This window comes from Oncorhynchus tshawytscha, linkage group LG09, assembly GCF_018296145.1.
Source record: "Oncorhynchus tshawytscha isolate Ot180627B linkage group LG09, Otsh_v2.0, whole genome shotgun sequence".
Lineage (NCBI taxonomy): Eukaryota > Metazoa > Chordata > Actinopteri > Salmoniformes > Salmonidae > Oncorhynchus > Oncorhynchus tshawytscha.
Genome location: NC_056437.1, coordinates 44,766,357 through 44,788,194, shown reverse-complemented (window position 1 = coordinate 44,788,194; position 21,838 = coordinate 44,766,357). Strand labels below are relative to the sequence as shown.

Below are 21,838 nucleotides of genomic sequence, written 5' to 3'. Positions count from 1 at the left end.
GTGTCTGCAGAGCAGAAGAAGCATGTTTTAAGACTATTTAACTAGGCAAGTCAGTTAAGAACAAATTCTCATTCACAATGACAGCCTACTGTCAAACCTGGATGACCCTGGGGCATATTGTGACCCACCCTATGGGACTCCCAATCACGGCCGGTTGTGATACAGCCTGGATTCAAACCAAGGTGTCTGTAGTGACGCCTCAAGCACTGAGATCTAGTGCCTTAAACCGCTGAGACACTCAGGAGGCTCCTGGGCCTGTGTAGGATGTATTTTGGAGTGGACTGTGATTGAATAAGTGGGATGGGTTTTGTTAGTTGACCTGTTTAATTTTGTATGATGTCGTTTTCCCCCTTTCCGTAATGTTTTTTTCAAAACTTTTCTTATTCAATTCCCCGTTCAGTTGGTGGCGGTAATGCACCATTAACATTGGATGCTAACCGCCGTTTAAACCCCATCGACGAAGAAGATTACGTGTGCACGCACCCGGCATCGTAGCTTGTAGGAACCAATGGTATGTTACTCTTCAGGAAATCCCTCCTCCATGAAACCGAAAGAGACTCGCTCTCTGGTTGGCGGTACTTCCTTCCCTGGGTTATATGTTAAACGTGCTGTTGCCTTGTGCGAGCAGCTAGCTAGGTCAATACGGGAAAGGGGGGGAGCGTGGAAAAGGTGAGTGCCCGGCTTGTTACTATGCTAAGGAAACGAAGACAGCATAACATTAAACACAAATTATGAACTCGTAAAATGAATCACGCTTTTTTTTTTACTAGTATTTGCAGCTGACTGAGGCCAACTGGGAAACGGTGTTCATTCACTAGCTGAACGGGGAGGCGGGTAGCTAACGTTAGCATAGCTAGCCGCATCAAGTGAGTATGGCAGCCATTATATATCGATCCAAGCTGCGTTTTCGGCTAACTGTCTGAAATCACATTTTGGCAAGAATCAAATGCTATGGGTACGTTTTCAAACCAGTTTGTGTTTATCGTGATATTTCTCCCATTTGCAACGTTATAGCCTTATTTGGTGAACAAAACCGCGTGAAACCATGCAATGGTGTGCGGCCTAGTTTCTACGCGCAAAGTGCTGTATTGCCCACTGCACTGTTGCTAGCTAACTAGTTGTGTGCATTGGTCTCATCTTAGGTAACGGCTACTATAGCTAGTTAACTACTGCCACTTGTAACGTTAGCAAACAACGGTAATGTTAACTACGTTATTTGGGTAAAAGTATAATAGTCTCGAGACCGGCATGGTATTCTTTACGCGTTTGTTATCTAACGTTAACTAAAGGCATTTTTACACTTGTTCTTGCTCAGACAGTTTTTCTCAACTCGGTGCCGTTATTTTTTTGTGCAGAGTGAACACTCCAAAGGAACTCCGACCTTTCAAAAGAGCCCCCGAACCGAACTAAAACCATCTCGATAGGTGGTCTGGGTTAGGTTCGCTTGGATTCCTCTGCCCGGTTGCTTTTTTTAGAGCATTGTGAACACGAAGCATCTCAGGTTTGCTTGTCATTATTCCTGCACCACACACTAGGCTAATGCAATACCGTGTCCCCTGTCATAAATCCTCACATTGATGCCACAAAAGAGAGAAGAGGTGGGGGTTTGCAGAAGAAACGGTCTTTGGATATTGATTGGGATTGTCAAGGATGCACAGAAATTCCACTGTGGCGTTTTTAGTTCAGATTATTTGGTATGCAATATGTCTTCTATATGTTAAGAGAGCTTCAGAAACGCTTTTTTCGATTGTGGGGTTTGAATAGTGTGAGAATCCCAACATGGGGGTACAAAATCATTTCTAGCTCTTAAAGGTGTAGTAGCCTACGTTGGGTGTAAATTTAATGTGTTATTTAATCTGCAGTTATTCTAGTATGTATTCTGTTACTATTAAAATGTACATAAAGATGATAGTTTTCTGATTTGTCTCATCTTTGAACTAAATGCAATTTATTTGCTTACCAAATGTACGTAGGTATGTCTAGCTGTCGGATACCACTTTCTGATGGAATGGCTTGGCCTGCACTTTGTAAAGACCCAGAGTGTATTGAGTGAATGTTTAAAAAAAAAAATCTAGATTCCTTTCAAAACATAGCAATGTGAATGTAACCAGGACTCTGACAAAACAGAAGAACTGGCAAAAGTGTTGTCGTCATTCAAAGGCCATCCAACCAGCCTCATAACCGCAGACCATGTGTATGGTGTCGTGTGGGCAAACGGTTTGCTGATGTGAACAGAGTGCCTCGTGGTGGCGGTGAGGTAATGGTATGCGCAAGCATAAGCAAGGACAACAAACACAATTGAGTTTTCTTGATGGCAATTTGAATGCATAGATACTGTGACGAGATCCTGGGACCCATTGTCGTGTCGTGCGATTCATCCGCCGCCATCACCTGTTTCAGCATGATAATGCAAGGATCTGTACACAATTCATGGAAGCTGAAAATATCCCAGTTATCCATAGCCTGCAAACTCACCCATTGAGCATATTTTGGTTGCTCTGGATCAACGTGTAAGAATGCACATTCTAGTTCCTGATGATATCCAGCAACTTTGCAGAACCATTGAAGAGAAGTTGGACGACATTCAACAGGCCACAATCAAAAGCCTGATCAACTTTATACAAAGATGACGTGCTGCATGTGGCAAATGGTGGTCACACCAGAGGACTAGTTTTCTGCTCCACACCCCAACTTATTTTTTTTAAGGTACAGTGGGGCAGAAAAGTATTTAGTCAGCCACCAATTGTGCAAGTTCTCCCACTTAAAGATGAGCGAGGCCTGTAATTTTCATCATGGGTACACTTCAACTATAACTGACAAAATGAGGGGAAAAATCCAGAAATTCACATTGTAGGATATTTTTATTTATTTGCAAATTATGGTGGAAAATAAGTATTTGGGCAATAAAAGTTTCTCAATACTTTGTTATATACCCTTTGTTGGCAATGAGAGGTCAAACGTTTTCTGTAAGTCTTCACAGGGTTTTTACACACTGTTGCTGGTATTTTGGCGCATTCCTCCATGCAGATCTCCTCTAGAGCAGTGATGTTTTGGGGCTGTTGCTGGGCAACACCGACTTTCAACTCCCTTCAGAGATTTTCTATGGGGTTGAGAGACTCCTGGAGACTGGCTGGGCCACTCCAGGGTCTGGGCCACTCCAGGACCTTGAAATGTTTCTTACGAAGCCACTCCTTCGTTGCCCGGGCGGTGTGTTTGGGATCATTGTCATGCTGAAAGACCCAGCCACGTTTCATCTTCAATGCCCTTGCTGATGGAAGGAGGTTTTCAATCAAAATCTCACGATACATGGCCCCATTCATTCTTTCCTTTACACGGATCAGTTGTCCTGGTCCCTTTGCAGAAAAACAGCCCCAAAGCATGATGTTTCCACCCCCATGCATCACAGTAGGTATGGTGTTCTTTGGATGCAACTCAGCATTCTTTGTCCTCCAAACACGACGAGTTGAGTTTTTCCCAAAAGGTTCTATTTTGGTTTCATCTGACCATATGACTTTCTCCCAATCTTCTTCTGGATCATCCAAATGCTCTCCAGCAAACTTCAAACGGGCCGGGGCATGTACTGGCCTAAGCAGGGGGACACGTCTGGCACTGCGGGATTTGAGTCCCTGGCGGCAGTGTGTTACTGATGGTAGGCTTTGTTACTTTGGTCCCAGCAGGTCATTCACTAGGTCCCCCCGTGTGGTTCTGGGATTTTTGTTCGCCGTTCTTGTGATCATTTTGACCCCACGGGGTGAGATCTTGTGTGGAGCCCCGGATCGAGGGAGATTATCAGTGGTCTTGTATGTCTTCCATTTCCTAATAATTGCTCCCACAGTTGATTTCTTCAAACCAAGCTGCTTACCTATTGCAGATTCAGTCTTCCCAGCCTGGTGCAGGTCTACAATTTTGTTTCTGGTGTCCTTTGACAGCTATTTGGTCTTGGCCATAGTGGAGTTTGGAGTGTGACTGTTTGAGGTTGTGGACAGGTGTCTTTTTATACTGATAACAAGTTCAAACAGGTGCCATTAATACAGGTAACGAGTGGAGGACAGAGGGGCCTCTTAAAGAAGAAGTTACAGGTCTGTGAGAGCCAGAAATCTTGCTTGTTTGCAGGTGACCAAATACTTATTTTCCACCATAATTTGCAAATCAATTCATTAAAAATCCTACAATGTGATTTTCTGGATTTTTTTTCTCATTTTGTCTGTCATAGTTGAAGTGTACCTATGATGAAAATTACAGGCCTCTCATCTTTACGTGGGAGACCTTGCACAATTTCGTGGCTGACTAAATACTTTTTTGCCCCACTGTGTGTGACCAACATGCATATCTGTATTCCCAGTCATGTGACATCCATAGATTAGTGCCACATTTATTTGTTTCAGTTGCATTTATTTTCGTTCAGTATAGGACAATGCCGCAATACGTTTAGATGGAGTTGTTTACCATAGCCAATTTTCCTCTAAACACAACATGTAAGGTCCTTGGACTAGGAGTAACGTTAGGCTCTTTAATCCATTATTGGGCTAGCTAACCTTTAGCCAGCCTCACTTGTAGCATGTGCTGAAACTATTTAATTGTTCCTGTAAAATAATGAGCAGCTGGATAAATTGCAAATATTTTCATGAAATGATGAGTTGGTCATTATTTCCTACCCAGTGCAACAGGCCATGCTAGTCCTTAAGGTCTGTATGGTGTTACACAAGGTCTCAATGTCACTCCTTCATATCTAGTTTCAGATTTTAAGATGTCCCACTCGTCATCACGTGGCTCCTCGCGCAACACTGACTGCAAGGTCTATGTGGGTGACTTAGGCAACGGGGCTGCTAAGGGGGAGTTGGAGCGGGCGTTCAGCTACTATGGACCTCTGCGCAGCGTCTGGGTGGCCAGGAACCCTCCTGGCTTTGCCTTCGTCGAGTACGAAGATCCCAGAGATGCTGAGGATGCGACGAAGGGCATGGATGGCAAGTGAGTACATGTGAGATTGCATACAGCAGCCTGTTATTCTGTGGATTCCTTTCGGCTTAATCTATAACACTGTCTTCAATATTACATTTTTTGCAGACCTTACCACTTTCACAAGACCTGACACTTGCTGGCAGGCTATATATGCCATCTATTCTTAATCCACTGTCCTTTTTCAGAGTGCTCTGTGGTTCTCGCATAAGAGTGGAGTTGTCAACTGGCATGTCTCGCAAGTCACGCTACGGCCGTCCCAGCCGTCGGCACTTCGACCCCAATGACCGCTGCTACCAATGTGGCGAGAGTGGCCATTATGCATATGACTGCTCTCGCTTTAGCAAGAGGGGAGGAGGCCGTCGCCGCAGCAGGTACAGTGTAGAGGCCGCCTACTCCAGAATGTTTCATTCACTGTTAATTGGAATGACATTCAACAACATGGTGGCTCCAAGATAATGTCATTTGTGTAGCAACCATACATATACTGTATGTTGATCAATGATCCTCCTCTCAGGTCCCGCTCACGATCTCGCTCAAGGTCCAGGGGAAGGCGTTACCGCTCACGCAGCCGAAGCAACGACCGTGACCGGTGAGTGATTCTGTTTCACAAAGGGACCCCTGCAAGTTGAAGAGACTTAGAGTCTCCTATGAAATGTTTTTATTTGATTAGTTGTTATTCTAGCTGACCTTGGACCTGTGTCTGATATTATAAGGCTGTTTTTACACAGGCAGCCCAATTCTGATATTTTTGCCAATTGGTCTTCTCTTTTGCTGGTAATTTGGCAAAAGATTAGAATTGGGCTGCCAGTGTAAATGCGGCCTAAGAGTTCTCTTAATTGCTATTATCAGCTTCATGAGTTCCCTTATCTCCCTCTAACAGGCGTAATAGATCCCCATCATACTCAAAGCGCAGAAGCAGGTAAGATTTAATCTACTGCTGAAATCGGTGAATATACTATATTTTTTCACTGTTGTGTATATATATTTTTAGACTTGTGTAATTTGTAGCTACCATCCCAACCCTACCCTTAGTTTACATATAGCGGCTAGAGCTGCTTTGAATAGATAACATGACAGAGGGTATTGTGTTTGCACGGTAGATCTGGGTCCCCAGCACGTTCCAAGTCCAGAAGTCCAGTGTGCAGATCCAGGACCCCAGTCCGTCGGTCCAGGACTCCAGTGCGCAGATCAGTAAGGTAAATGCAGATCAGTAAGGTAAATGATAGTCAGTCATGAAGTTGTCTTTATACATGGTAGGCCTGTCGTCTAGTTCTTACTGCGACAGATGATGCTACTGAAAGTAATGATTGATCGAAAGTGCATGATTGCAGGGCCTCCTGAATGGCGCAGCGGTCTAAGGCTGTGCCCTGAGGCGTCACTACAGATCCGGGTTCGATCTCGGGCTGTATTGCAACTGGCTGTGACCGGGAGACCCATGAGGTGGCGCACAATTGGCCCAGAATCGTCCGGGTTAGGGAGGGTTTGGCCGGCCAGGATGTCCTTGTCACATCGCACTCTAGCGACTCCTGTGGTGGGCCAGGCGTGTGCACGTTGACAAGGTCGCCAGTTCTACCGTGTTTTCTCCGACACATTGGTGCAGCTGGCTTCCAGATTAAGCAAGCTGTGTGTCAAGAAGCAGTGTGGCTTGGCAGGGTTGTGTTTCGGATGACGCATGGCTCTCGACCTTCGCCTCTCCGGAGTCCGTACAGGAGTTGCAGCGATGGGACAAGACTGTAACTACGAAAAAGGGGTAAAAAAGTACAAAGTAAAGAAAATGCGTGCTTTTCATTTTACTGACTACAAACTGCGGTTTCGAAAAGCCAGTGTTGCTCTTGAAATTAAACAAACGTGTCGCAACTGCCCCACTCTAAACAGGGCTTTGCCACAACCTGATGGGGGCGATAAACTAAGTTTTCAATGTAAGGCAGTGAAGTGTGCAGGGCGAGGACAAGTTGGGGAAAGCTAAATTTGCCTGCTAGGCATCATTATAATTCAAAACCATGCATTCTAAAATCGCGTGCTCATGTTTGAGTTTAGGCTGTCTAACATTATTTTAATGTATTTTTTTTACTTTCAATTTTTTTTGCTAGAGTTGGGAGTTCTCTCCTCTTTTGGCCGCTTCCCAATCCCACACACCACTCCCCGCCCCCTGTCACTCCAGCAGACAGTTCCTCATGCTCGAGATTCACTCAGCATGCATTGACCAAAACGCATGCAGTCAACAGATTATCCCAAACAAAATCGATGCAGCTTTCCACTTTTCTTAATATAAATTCAAGTGTTCTATTATACTATTTGTTTGTATAACTAGTGTTTTGCAGAGAGCAATTGATGTGGTCTTAGCAAGCTCCAAATGTGCCTAAAAACAATGGCCCCTAATGCTAATTGCTAGTGACCAGATGGCTAGCAAAATTTTATTGAGGGCGAATCTTGCTAGGAAACTTTTGCTCTGATACAGGCTGGGACCAGTGGTGGAGTATATCAGCATTGTTCTCAATCAGAGGAAAGGGTGAATAATATTCTAAAATCTGTCTGCATGTACATTTATCTAATTAAGGTCCCATGGGAAACAGTGACCAACACTTTGATTCCTACTGTCACAAACATTTCCTCCCTTCATTTGTTATCATGCCAAACTAAACTACTTTCCAACCTTTAAAATGAGAATGATCATTCTATTTCTGTGATTCCAACAGTACCTGTTTTGATCTATAATTGCAAGTAAAATCACAATATTTGGTCCATGCCATATTGTTCAGACCTACAACCAGTATTGAATTTAGGGGCCCCTCATTGCCCACTGACGCTAATGCTGTTTCTTCTGCAGTCGCTCCCGTTCTCGCTCCCATTCCCGGTCAGTGTCCCGCCCCAGGGCGCGGAGCGTCTCCAGATCTCGCTCCAGGTCCCGCTCGGCCACCACCAAGAAGAAGAGGTATTAAACTTGAGAATCTCCTCATACCCCTACACCAGGGTTTTCCAATCCCGGTCTTCGGGACCCCAAGGTGTGCATGTTTTAGTTTTTTGCTCAATCACAACACGGGTGATTTTTAAAAAATCATCATAGCTTCGATCATTTGAATCAGCTGTGTAGTGTTAGGGCAAAAAATAAAATGTGCACCCCTTGGGGTCCCAAGGACTGAATTTGGGAAATGCTGCCCTACATATGTTTTCTTTCATGTGGCACGGAAGTAAGACTTTTATTCATGCATTTGGTACTGGAGACACTTAAATTCAACTAAAAATGGGTTGCCTGTCTATTAGTTTTCCCACTTTTGCACCACAGATGTCTTTCTCCAGGTCGCATCCCAGATTACTAGCTATTTTAGTTATGATGATTACCAGATGCTTGTACAACTATCCGGTTCTACCTTTTGGTTTTTTTGTCCCCAGTATCTAAACACAATGATTATTTGAATTAGGAGTAGTGCCTGGTGCAGTCAGCTGATGAAATAGCTACGCCAATGTTCATGCTTTGTTTTAAAGGTCGTGCTACACTGAAAATGCGAATTGTCTTCCTGCCTTGTTACAGCCGATCCAGGTCTCCCAGCCAGAGGAAAAGCCCCATACCTGATGCTGACTGACCATGGGGGTGAAACCGCTCCATGCCCTGCTGTTCCCCTATCCCCATTTGCCTCAGGGCTTGAAGCCATTTAACCCCTTTGTCCATGTATTTTTTCTTTCTCCTGTCATTTAGTTTATTTATCCCTTGGTGTTCATCCTCTGGCTTTGGCATTATTATTTCATCTGTATGTACAACAAATTCCCGAACTGTACATTTCAATGGCTCTTTTTACAGTGGTGATGTTTTTAGCTTTCTGTGCATTTTGAATTTGTTAGCCTTTGGCCAGTGTTAATGGCATTTTTCTTTCCCTTTTCTGACATATTTGGCAATATATCAGCTCCAGTCGAGTGCATTGAAGTGTACTCATAGCTGTACTAAAAGCAGAATGATTTAGGGTTTTATTTCATTTTCAATGTAAATGGCGCTATCTTTTTAATAAAATGAATCTTTACACTAGTAATCTGATTCATGATTGTCTGATGTGGATTTAGTCTAAGTCGATTGCTCACCTGTGTCCATTTTAATTAACATAATAATAAATTCACCATTTAAAAATCAGTCTGTTTAAGCTAGAGGTGGTTTTAGTATGGGCTGCATCTCAAGCCATTGCATCAGCCTTCCACATTTGTGGTGGAAAAATGAGGTCTGAGGTCAGTACTTCTGGGCTGTAGTGTCCAGAACCATTTGGGATACAAACTAGACTATAAATGCAACATGTAAAGTGTTGGTCCTATGTTTCATGAGCTGAAATAAAATATCCCAGAAATGTTTCATTGACTAAAAGCTGAACTCAAATGTTCACATTTTGTTTATATCCCTGTTAGTATTTCTTCTTTGCCAAGAAAATCATCCACTTGACAGGTGTGGCATATCAAGAAGCTGATTAAACAGCATAGACATTACACAGGTGCACCTTGTGCTGGGAACAAAAGTCCCTTCAAAATGTGCAGCTTTGACACAACACAATGCCACATGTCTCAAGGTTTGAGGGAATGTGCAATTGGCATGCTGACTGCAGGAATATCCACTTGAGCTGTTGCCAGAGAAGTGAATGTTAATTTCTCTACCATAAACTGCCTCCAATGTCGTTTTAGAGAATTTAGCAGTAAATCCAACCAGCCTCAACTGCAGACCATGTGTAACCATGCCAGCCCAGGTCCTCCACATCTGGCTTCTTCACCTGCGGGATCGTCTGAGACCGGACAGCTGATGAAATTGGAGTATTTCTATCTAATAAAGCTGTTTTGTGGGGAAAAACTCAATTCTGAGTGGGCTGGCATATGCTCACCATGCACACTCTTTATACAAACTAAATCAGTAAAATTGATATTTTTAATGTGTTCATATTTGTAAGTATATGACCCTATTATGGAAAAGGGAGACCCATAACCAACCCATAAAGTAGAATGTATCATCCAGCTATGTAAACTTTAACATGGATTTATCCTGCAATATCGCAATTTACGAGAAATCGTACAATGTACAATTGGAGATGTTCATAAAAAGGGGGTTTTTTTTCTTCAAAAAAGTTACAGATCGAGTTGCAGCATGTTCAGACAAATCTTTTTTAAGTGTATCGGAGCTCTGCGAGATTTCTGTGATTTTTTGAAATAACACACACTCATTCAACCCTCTGTAAATAAGTCAGTTCTTAACATAGACTTAAAACTCAAAATTCTATAAGTGCCTACCCCAAGGAGGATATGTGTTCACTTTCAGCTTCCTGTGTGAACCGGAAGTGCCTACAAATGTTGTCATAGGTGCTGTTTCGAAGGGTTAAAAGGGTCTGATCATTTCAAAACTTCATATGTGTGATTAGGCAACCCTCATGAACTGTCAATCAGTCATTTCTTCCAACAGATGTCAAAGAAAAGCTCTCTCTCGCTCTCTCTCTCTCTCACACACACACACACACACACACACACAGCAAGGATGGAGTGACAAAGTGCAGTGCTTAAAGACACTCAGAGCCTGCAATGGCATTACCATAATCTCTAGGCTGTGCCGAATTCAACGAGATGCCCCGCTAGACCGTAGCTTGCTCGGTCTGAGCTCACCGACCATGAAAAAGTAGGTCCATAATGAAGCCTGGCCCTAAATTGCAGGTGCTTTTGGGTGACAACGGGAGAACAGTTAGGGTTAGAAGCACAATTCGACATCAGGAACATTCCTGAGGTCCTCCCGATATGTGCAAGCCTAATCTTGACCATGCAGCATTTATCCTTAACAGTTAAAAGGTGTTTACATCAAACAGTTTTCAATGACTTCTCTCCCCATAGGAATACATTGCCTGCATCCCTAAATTCCACCTGAATCCTAGGACGGAGGGACACAGTGTGGTGCGTAGAGACAGACAGAGCCTGCAATAGTTACCTTTGTTCGAACTATTAATTAAAGAACCGCCAGACCTAGAGTTCTGAAACTTTAGAAACCTGCTCAGGTTGATAGTGCGTGGTGAGTTATGTGGCTCTAGAAGGTTCTCGTGCCGAGAAACAGCCTCGTACATTTGCAATAACTTCAATTCATTTTGACCATCACGGCAATGACGACATTTAGAAATATCCCAGAGTCGCAAGACTAGGTGCATTGAAACCACCTCGGCCCATAGAGACGGACCCTAACGTTTCTGTCCGATAGCTCATTCAAGGACCCCGTAGCAATGCCCGGAAAATGTAGATTTTCAACACCAATTAAGATCGCTACTCGGGCTCCAAATGACCTATCGAGCTGAAACCTGGGATTCGGGGTCACCTCAGCTAGGCCTACATATAATGTCAGAACTGGACCCGCAGCTAGAACGTAACTACGTGTTTTATGTTTTTATTATGGTTTGAACAGAAGGCGCTGTGAATTTTGTGCCTGCTCTGATATATGTGATAGTTGGCTTCTAAACGAGTTGGAAAAAGTGGGTGTGGTGTCGTTTACCTTTGATGATCTTCGGATGTTTTCACTCACGAGACTCCCAGTTAGACAGCAAATGTTCCCTTTGTTCCATGAAGATTATTTTTATACCCAAAATACCTCCGTTTGTTGGTCACGTTATGTTGAAAAATCCACTGGAAATAGCGGTCACGACAATGCCGGAAAAAAAATCTAAATTATATCCATAATATCGACAGAAACATGGCAAACGTTTTTTATAATCAATCCTCAAGGTGTTTTTCAAATATCTATTCGATAATATATCAACGGGGACAATTGGCTTTTCAGTAGGACTGAGAGGAAAAATAGCTACCTCTGTCTTTTACGCAAGAATCTCTCTGAGAGCCCCCACCTGTCCACTTACGCAATGTAGTCGTTTACGCTCATTCTTTAACATAAAGGTGTGAAACTACGTCTAAAGCCTGTAGACACCTTAGGGAATATGTAGAAAAAGGAATCTGGTTGATATCCCTTTCAATGGCCAATAGGGGTGCATAGGAACACAACGGTTTCAAAACATGAGTCACTTCCTGATTGGATTCTTCTTAGGCTTTCGCCTGCAATATCAGTTCTGTTATACTCACAGACAATATTTTTACAGTTTTGGAAACGTTAAGAGTGTTTTCTATCCTAAGCTGTCAATTATATGCATATTCTAGCATCTGGTCCTGAGAAATAGGCCGTTTACTTTGGGAACGTTATTTTTCCAAAAATGAAAATAGTGCCCCCTAGCTTTAAGAGGTTATTTAGCCTGTTATGGCAAGGTGATCCCCGAGTGGAACTCCCCCATTCAGCTGAAAAGGTGGCGCAGGGGAATTCAAAAATATTCTTTAGAAATATTTAACTCTCACACATTAACAAGTCCAATACAGCAAATGAAAGATTAACATGTTGTTCATCAACCCATCATGTCCGATGTTTTTAATGTTTTACAGCGAAAACACAACATATATTTATGTTAGACCACCACCAAATCAAAGGAAAAACACAGCCAATTTTTCCAGCCAAAGATAGAGTCACAAAAGCAGGATTAGAGATAAAATGAATCACTAACCTTTTGAAAATCTTCATCAGATGACACTCATATGACATGTTAGACAATACATTTATGTTTTGTTCGATAATATGCATATTTATATCCACAAATCTCGGTTTACATTGACCCCATGTTCAGAAATGCCTCCAAAATATCCAGAGGAATTATAGAAAGCTACGCCAGATAACAGAAATACTCATTATAAACTTTGACTAAAGATACATGTTCTACATATAATTAAAGATACACTGGTTCTTAATGCAACCGCTGTGTCAGATTTTTTTTAAACGTTATGAAAAAAGCCTACCATGCAATAATCTGAGACAGCGCTCAGACGTAAAAGTATTTCTCCGCCATGTTGGAGTCAACAGAAATACGAAATTACATCATAAATATTCCCTTACCTCTGATGATCTTTCATCAGAATCCAGTGCAAGGAGTCCTAGTTCCACAATAAATCATTGTTTTGTTCCATAATGTCCAATACAAGTGTCCAATTAGCTGCATTTGCTAGCACTTTCAGCTCACGTGCCCAAAAGCTGACGCTGGTCCAGGACAACTCGCATGAAAACTTCAAAAAGATATATTCCAGGTCGAATAAACTGGTCAAACTAAGTAGAGAATCAATCTTCAGGATGTTATTTTCATATATATCCAATAACGTTCCAACCGGATCATACGTTTTCATCTGCAGCCAAATGGAATGACGGTGGCACCCACAGAGAAATGCGCCACAGTGAAATTACATTCTGCCAAGGCCGTGACTATTTCCCCTCCCATTCGGTCAAAGATCACACCAGAAGCTCCATTCCACGTTCTACTGAATGAGGACATCTAGTGGAATGCGTAGGAAGTGCTACCAGATCCATATCTTGTTTGGAAAGGAAGGGGCGATGATGTCAAATTTGACCCACATTCAGAATTTCACTTCTTGTTTGGAAGATTGCCTGCCCTATGAGTTCTGTTATACTCACAGACATAATTCAAACAGTTTTAGAAACTTCAGAGTGGTTTCTATCAAATAGTAATAATAATATGCATATATTAGCAATCTAGGACAGAGTAGGATGCAGTTCACTATGGGCACGCAATTCATCCAAAGTGAAAATACTGCCCCCTATACTCTCCATAAGAGTAATGTGTAAAAAAGAAAATAACACCACTAATGGTCAAAAAACAAAACAACATTTCAAATAACAAAATCAAATTAAAATCACTACTCTTAAGAACTCCGTAAAGAAAAATTATTGTACCCATATGGTCATAGGAAAATAGACTTAAGGCAACCTACCCTTAGTCAAAGGCAACGCCCTCTCCTTCACATTGGTTCAAATCACAAATATGGCTACGAACTATAGACTTCATCATAATTATCAATATTACAGATGACCTTGAAATCAGTATTACAAATTACCTTAAATACATTATCCAAATGGCTTTCCAATGAGGGTGATCAAACCACAATGGAAAGTCATGACAGAGGTCAGAGGTCATACAAACCCTTCAAAAAAGTGTTTTGTACTGTATTAGACTAATGAATTAAAAACAGTCAAACATTTCATACATGTTGTATCCCAGGTTTCCAGTACATTCCTTTATCAAAATAATTCACGTGTTTAATTAAAACTCAAGAAATAAAAACTTCTGAAAATTCCATGTGTGTGTCTGCCCCTTTAAGATACCTTGGCACTAAGACAAATGGAAAAATCACTAAACCCAAAGGAAATAGAACACACATATCAAACGTAATATTTTAAACACCAACAAATAGTCATAACAAATGTGTTGTGTGTGGGTATTTGCAAACCTTAAGGTAAAAACAAACAAAAAATTGCCAGGCCTTATTTAATTTGGTAGTTTACGGCCTTAATCTCACTCACTCTCCCCAAGATTATAGCCCCAGGAAACATTTCACAGAGAGACAATGAAACCCCCCTTTTCCCAGAAAAAAACACAAAACACTTCTTCAGCATTCATTATACTACACCGATTCAGCAAGCCAAAAGTTTTAACTACAAACAAAACCTGATAATAATGATAAATCCACCGTACTCCCTCAAATCATTAATCATTAGTTTTAATCTACCTAAATGTTTATGTATGCTTAATTTAGCATGCGCTACCCTTAGATACAATTATCCTGGTATCGTTACTAGACCAATGTCCAACAAATATGTGATAGCTTTTTCTCCTTAGATTGTTCCTGTTACCCTTCTAAATGTAAAAAAAAAAAATTACGTCGCAAATATAGTACATTTCTCAGAGTAAGGAATCAGTAATATTTAATCCCAGGCATTTAATAAAAATGTGTTTGAGATGTCTTCTCCTATGTCTCCTTTAACATACATTCTTTAGGTGAGTTCCATCAGTCCCGGAAGAAAGAAACCTACTCAAAACACATCAGATAATACAGTGTTTAATTAAGTCAAATCCACACAGAAAATAAACAATAAACAATAACCAAACCCTTAACCCCTTTCCAGTAATCTAATCATTTCAACCTGTTGCATAAAGTCAGTAAAAACAAACCTGTTTAACAAATCTAAAACCTTTAAAAAGTTGGTGCTGTCTCATCAGTGTAATTGTAGAAAAGGCCCATGGAGTTGGTGGAATAATCCCTTAATTCATTGCCATTTACTCAGCTCAGATCTCAACTCCATAAAAGGAGGAAATTGCCATCGCCTGATCTCGCTGCTTTCTCTTCCTTAACTCCATCTGATCCAGAAGTTCTGTGCGTCCATGAATCCACACTACTCAGTAAATATACCACTTTATGGTTAAAGGAATTCCTGCCTCAGTCTCATCCATTCCTCTGTCACCTGACACGTGACCACCTGTTCACCTTCACTGTCAGTCATCCTACCTGTCCAGCTACCCACACAGATTCCACTAATCTTTCAGTAATAGTCAAAACTAACTTTTTCCCACTCTTAGCTGCAATGTTGGCATGTCCCAAAGTCAATACTGTTCAGCTTGTACATTAATGATCTTCCTTCCTTCTGTCTGTACTGGGTCAGAAGTTCAAATGTATGCAGATGATACAGTGATAAATGCATGCAAATAACAAACAACAAGCTACACAAGAACTCACTACTGTAATGGCCCAGATGACAAAGTTGCTCAGGGACTCATATTTGCATCTCAATGTAAAAAAACACAGTCTGCATGTTCCTCACAAAGAGGACAACTGATGGCACTGAGTCAGATGTCTATGTGTCAGAGGAAAAGCTCCAGGGGGTATCTGATTTTAAGTACCTTGGCATCATACTTAATTCCAACCTCTTTTAAAAAGCTAATGAAAAAGGTAACTCAAATAACCAAATTCAACCTAGCTAATTTCCAATACATATATGAAATGTTTGACTACAGAGGTAACAAAACTGTACTTCAAACCTATGATACTCCCCCACTTAACATACTATTTGACTAGTTGGGCCCAAGCTTGCTGCACAACATTAAAACCCATTATGTCTGCAAACAGGCACTCAAAGTGCTTGATAGGAAGCCACATAGATATCATCACTGTTACATTCTCAGAAAGCATGAGCTCCTGAGTTGGAAAAATCTTGTGCAATACACTGACGCCTGTCTTGTATTCAATATTCTAAATGGCCAGGCTCCCCCTCCACTCAGTATTTTTGTTAAACAGAAAACCCAAACATATGGCAGCAGATCCACAAGGTCCGCCATGAGAGGTGACTGTATAGTTCCCTTAAAGAAAAGCACCTTTAGTCAATCTGCTTTCTCTGTGAGAGCTTCCCATGTCCGGAATAGCCTGCCATTAGACATGCGCAACTGTGATTAATGTGCACTGTCCCTGCAAAAATATAAATAAAATCAAACTCAAACTGCAGTCCACTTTAATGACCTGACATTGTTCCAAGTAATGGAAACAGATTATAATGTTAGAATACATTAACTTCCTGCTCAAATTCCCTGGTGTTACCTAAACAATAAAACCAAGCAACAATAATAAGAATCTATCACAAAACGTTTCCGATTAAACTATTCAGACCTGAATAATTAACAGCCCAATACAGTCCAGCGAGCACAAACAACTCTCCTATTCTTACCAGTAGGAAAAAATATAACCCATACTCAAACAACGTTCTGGCTTACCTCTATCGTAATAACAAACTTTACAACCTTCTCTTCTCTTTCGGCTTCACATTTATGAAATGTCCAAGACTTTAAAAATAACATGTAATGTGCCAAATTAGTCAATCCTTAAGAATAGAAAAACACATTTCGGTGGGCACAACTCTATCACAATTACCTATCCGCTATTATTAGAATTCATTAGATTTAGGTAACTGTCTCTTCTTTGATTCAATTATTTAAATATGACTCCATTCTCAATATGTTATTCCAGCAGACCATTTAGGCAACAGACAACGTATTACCTCGAAATCGCCTCGCTTTTTATGTTGAATGAATTTGTCTTTCAATTTGAACTAAGCAAGCTATTAAAACGTTCAGTTTATATCTTAAACAAACACTAGCGGCCGTATCTTTCCAGGCAAAACATACCAATAGTTGAATTACAATCAGAAACACAGATTTTAGTCAATACCATATACCCAATGTTATTGAAATGACGAAGAAACCCCGCAAATAATAGAATGGGTTTAATGGGTGGTTTAAATTGTATCTACTTATATTCCCAGTATTAGATTATCAAATCTCTAGTAATCGATTATACACACATACAATTTATCATATTTTCATATTTTCACAGAATCCATATAAAACGTATGAAATTCTGAGGTACTCACGACAACCATTCCATTTGCTCTTTCAAGGACTCTCCATAGCTACGAAGCAGCTCTCCAAACATACTCCCAACAGAAAAAAAACATATGTTTCCCGGACAATGACCATCCCGTTTTGGGATCCTCAACGGTTCTCTAACCTCCCAGAGACCATGTCAAAATCAAGCTTCTCAGGAACTATAGACCTTCCGCTGCTTTCTAAAATATCATCCCGCTCTCAATACCACCCCGTGATATTCTGTGATGGGCAGTGAAGGAACAGAACCCAAAGATAATGGTATATCAAAGCTTATTATCCAAATGTCAATTATCAGATTAAGCATATTTCTATATGTTACGATCCAAACTCAGATTAAGACTCATTTCCGTGTTCACACAACTCTCATATCACAGTCACGCAATGATATTCTCAAACATACCTTATCAATTAGTTGTTTTTCAACAATATTTTAACCTGCAGGAATATTTTCTCATTTCTATCTCATGATTAGTTCCTGGGATAATGCAACTCATACATTTACATCTTTCAATACTTCTAAAATGGGGTACAGGTTTAAAACAATTACAGGTTTAAAACAAGTACAGGTGCACCTTACTATCTTATACAATATTATAAATGGCCAAAACTAGTTCACACAGATTCTAGATATTACCAAACCCAGGGCATACCTGGCTAGCACATTTAAAATAATTGGAATTCACCACTTCTGAGGATCACGTTTCAGAATGAGGTCCTTCTTCCAATAGGGTTTCACCAGGTACCGTGCTTCACACAGAACCCACAGTCAACCTGGCCCTTCACTCCTACAAACCGCACCAATCCCCACTGTGATCAATTCAGTGTCAGGACGGCTCTTGGACGGCTCTAGGCTCTAGGTCGCAAGCAACCGACCAGTGGCAGAGTATCTTTGAGTCCACAAACGCTCAGATTACTCTCCTCTGACTCGGCCCTGCTTACGCCTCAAAAGTGCCCCACTCACACAGGAATACACACTCAGAGCCTACGTAACAGAGGCTTTTTTTAAACTCGACTGTGTGGTTCGCTCACCTGTTTAAAAAAAAAAACTAAGTTTGAGATGTGGTATCCACTGCTCTGGGTCCATCTGCTCTGTTCCCGAAGTGTGGTCTCCCTGAGATCCCAAGTTTGAGGGATCCCTCAAGGACAATTTACCCAGGTCATCAGGAGCGATCACCAAGTGAAGATTCACATCCCATTCTCCTCACCAGATGTGGTGGTTCATTTCTTTACTATCAAATGAGGAGAGACAAACTTATCACACAATTCAGACTTATACTTAAACTGAAACTTTATTAGTGAAAGCTTTGCAATAGCGATGGCTGGTCGACGAATCAGGTATTTTATAGCCAAGATACACCCCTTTCAACCTACATGACAAACAGCAGATATATAGAATGGGTCACAAGGTTAAGATTTGTATGAAAGATACCTATAATACATAGCAGACAGTATCTGCTCTGGCAACAGTTTTCATTGTATAGACCAGTGTCTGTCCCTCCGATTCCAAACTGGAACCATCTCTCCCTGGTACGGTAGAGAACAGAAACATTAACTCATGCTCTGGAATGCTCTTTAGGTTTTATCACCCAAAAGACATCGTAAATCTCCTGTCAGTGTTATCTCCCAAAGGCCCATCCTCAGTAGAACATACACACAATAGTTAAGAATACTCTATTCTGTTGAATAAAACAACCGTTTGATGCAATAAAAGTATTATAAAATAATCTTGCAATTTTGCCACCATACTTCCCTCACATGAAGGATCCTTCCCAGGCGTTACAAAAGGCAATATAACTACACATTTCTATCTAGAAGGTAGAACCTCTTCACTCCAGATTCTATTAAATAATCTCAGGAGAATATGTATGACCTCATCAGGATGATGCTTAAACATTGCATAACATAATTTATCATAACCTGGGCTGTACATCCAGAGCCTATTACGGCTAATCACATCACATCTCATGCCATGTGAAATCAGCATCCAACGATGAGTCAACAATATTCCTCTTCTTAAACACATTAGTATGAGCATTTGAAATCTGACGCTTGCGTTGCTTGTACACTTCGTTCAAAGTAACCCCACTATGTACATTAGCAAATGCTCTCCCCAACATGTCATAGTTTTCTTTATCTGATACAGCCAGATTATCACCGTCACCAAAACTGGAATTTGAGTGTTTTTACTTCTTCCAGTTATTTTCTTCAACTTGGACCAAACATCTCTCAACTCAGTACCCCTGCCTATTGTAGAACGAACTGTCTCAATGCATTTCTCTTGGCAGATTTAACGACCCCATGCACCAAAGCTCTCTTCCTTTGGAAATCAATTAGATTTTCAGGCGTCAAAGTCATACTCTGTAGACCCTATATCTTTCTCGAATAGCCAAAGTACAATCTTCAGGCCACCAAGGAACTACCTTTCTTTTCTCATCCACTTCACTCACTGGTATACGTAAGTTCGCTGCACTCAAAATCAGAGAAGTGACAGAGGCAGCACAAACATCAACATACCTCTCTAAAAACAACTCTCCAACAGAGTTTAAACAATGTTCTCCAAACGTTTCCCAGTCCGCTTTAGGAAAGCCTCATCTTCTGAACTATCTGGAATAGTGACATCAAAGTTCATGGTACATAATCGGGAAATGATCACGCCCAATAGTAGAATCATCCAATACCTTCCATTCACACATGGCTGCAATAGCGTTAGAAACCATTGTGAGGTCCAGGCAGGATGTAACCTCTCTGACAACATCTATTCTTGTATCGCCATCCATCGTTAAGACATACTAATGCCTTTTCTTCCATCATATTTTCGACAATCACACCATTAGCATCAGTATGTGGGCTTCCCTATAAAGTAGTATGTGTATTAAAGACACCACACCATATCTCTCTAGATCCCAAGTATCCTGACATTTCATCAAACATTGCTATACAAAGTTTTCAACAAGGATTGTTGAAATTGACCAGCTTAATATTATTACCTTTACTGGGGATGTCAACCATCACACATTCATATGCAGGTGGAACAGTTAAATTACGATATGCATTTATGAATGTAGCGCATCCACCACCCTGACCAGTTGTTCTGTCAGATCTGACTGAAACTCAATCAGCCTTCATTAAAGGAAGGAGTATTCATAACCATATACAATTGGTATTAGATAACCTACATTACAGTAGAACTCATTACAGAGTTCATAGAATGTATTAGATAACCTACATTACAGCAGAACTCATTACAGAGTTCATAAAAGAATATGGCTTTAAATAGTCTCGCTTTTTTCAAGGCTTTTTACACTTTAGAGGACAACTTTTTATTTAGAACCTACTTTGGGTTCGGGGAGAATTTCTGTAAAGTGATAAGGTTGATGTATAATGATACTAGCAGTTCGGTGGCTATGAGCAAAAGAACATCCACTAATTTCTCTATTGCTAGAGGAATTAAACAGGGTTGTCAAAGCTCCCCTCTTTAACTTATTTTAGCCACATATTTCTTAGCCTTATTTCTTAACAAATCTGATCATTTAAACGGGATTCATATTTTTGGTAAAGATAGAAATATCAGTCAATTTGCAGATGATACTGCCCTTTTCCTAAAGGATAGGGAGGCTACTCCCTTGAGGTGGGATAATGTTTATTCATTTTTTATATATTGAACTGCAAAAATGTTATAAATCCCTCAAACTTGTAAAACTTAAAATGTCTAAAGTCATGAAGTTGTCTCTGAATGTATGTTGCTATCTCATTGCCTTGTCACATCTAAATGTGTCCTGAAACATTCTTGTTATATTTTGTTAGATTTCTCTTCACCCATTTTCATTGTGCACACTGTATTGTCCCTGTATTGATATGTAGTATTGTGATATTATTGTTGCAATAGAAATTATAATGTAAAAAAAATATGACAGGAGCTGGAGCAAACGTACAGTGGTGGGAGTGATCCGTCAATCTATCACAACAGACCAATCGTGCAAGAGTGATAGATTTTCCCTCCCCTACTAGTGTTTGTGGTGATTGGACGGTAGAAACATTGTTAGAAAAGGGGTGGGCATTGGAATGTTGCCTGTCTCTTTGAATTAAATATTTGTTTGATTCAATGTAGCTAGCTAATGTTATATCACATAATATAATGAATACATCTGTTCTATTTACCAATTTCTATGCAATCTGTGTGCTTGTTGTAGAATCCCCAGCTACCAGTACCAAAATGTTTTTCCTCACCAAAATAATAGTATAATAATCACAGATTTAAAATACTAATCAATTGCTAAAAGTTTATTGCTATAATGTACAATTTTTTTGTCTGGGCTAAAGGGGATGGGCAAAGGTTTCCCTGTTTGTTAAAAACTTTCTTTAAACAACAGCTAATACATCTTAAAAGCTCCCAGCCACCGAAGACATTCATGCCAGGTGGGGTCTGAGAAAGGCCTGAAAAACTCCAGCAATCTGAGGATTCCAGCCAACCGAGCCATGTTCTCTCTGCTCCCATCCAGCAGGCGGTACCGGAGCATCGGGTCACAGACCAACAGGCTCCAAAAGAGCTTCTTTCCCCAGGCCATAAG

At 40.8% G+C, this 21,838-nt stretch overlaps 1 protein-coding gene across 3 annotated transcripts; it reads left to right on the top strand.

Annotated features, from left to right (window-relative positions):
* The first annotated feature begins 531 nt into the window (after nucleotides 1-531).
* LOC112258015 (serine/arginine-rich splicing factor 7-like) lies at nucleotides 532-8,981 on the top strand. Of its 3 annotated transcripts, XM_042326937.1 has the most exons (10): nucleotides 533-669; nucleotides 771-866; nucleotides 1,356-1,501; nucleotides 4,734-4,968; nucleotides 5,145-5,330; nucleotides 5,474-5,548; nucleotides 5,840-5,878; nucleotides 6,060-6,155; nucleotides 7,787-7,891; nucleotides 8,489-8,981. In XM_042326937.1, the coding sequence occupies exons 4-10, from the start codon at nucleotides 4,748-4,750 to the stop codon at nucleotides 8,538-8,540; spliced, it is 774 nt and encodes a 257-aa protein (XP_042182871.1). In that variant the 5' UTR covers nucleotides 533-669; nucleotides 771-866; nucleotides 1,356-1,501; nucleotides 4,734-4,747; the 3' UTR covers nucleotides 8,541-8,981. The 3 variants fall into 3 exon arrangements, with proteins under 3 accessions (XP_024287834.1, XP_042182871.1, XP_024287833.1); XM_024432065.2 differs by lacking the exon at nucleotides 1,356-1,501; XM_024432066.2 differs by lacking the exons at nucleotides 771-866; nucleotides 1,356-1,501 and having other exon boundaries at nucleotides 532-669.
* Nucleotides 8,982-21,838: the final 12,857 nt, after the last annotated feature.

Coding starts and splice junctions, on each gene's coding strand:
- LOC112258015 (XM_024432066.2), top strand. CDS start 4,748: ATGTCCCACTCGTCATCACGTGGCTCCTCGCGCAACACTGACTGCAAG. Junction 5,331..5,473: donor GGAGGCCGTCGCCGCAGCAG/GTACAGTGTAGA, acceptor TCCTCCTCTCAG/GTCCCGCTCACGATCTCGCT. Junction 5,549..5,839: donor CGAAGCAACGACCGTGACCG/GTGAGTGATTCT, acceptor TCCCTCTAACAG/GCGTAATAGATCCCCATCAT.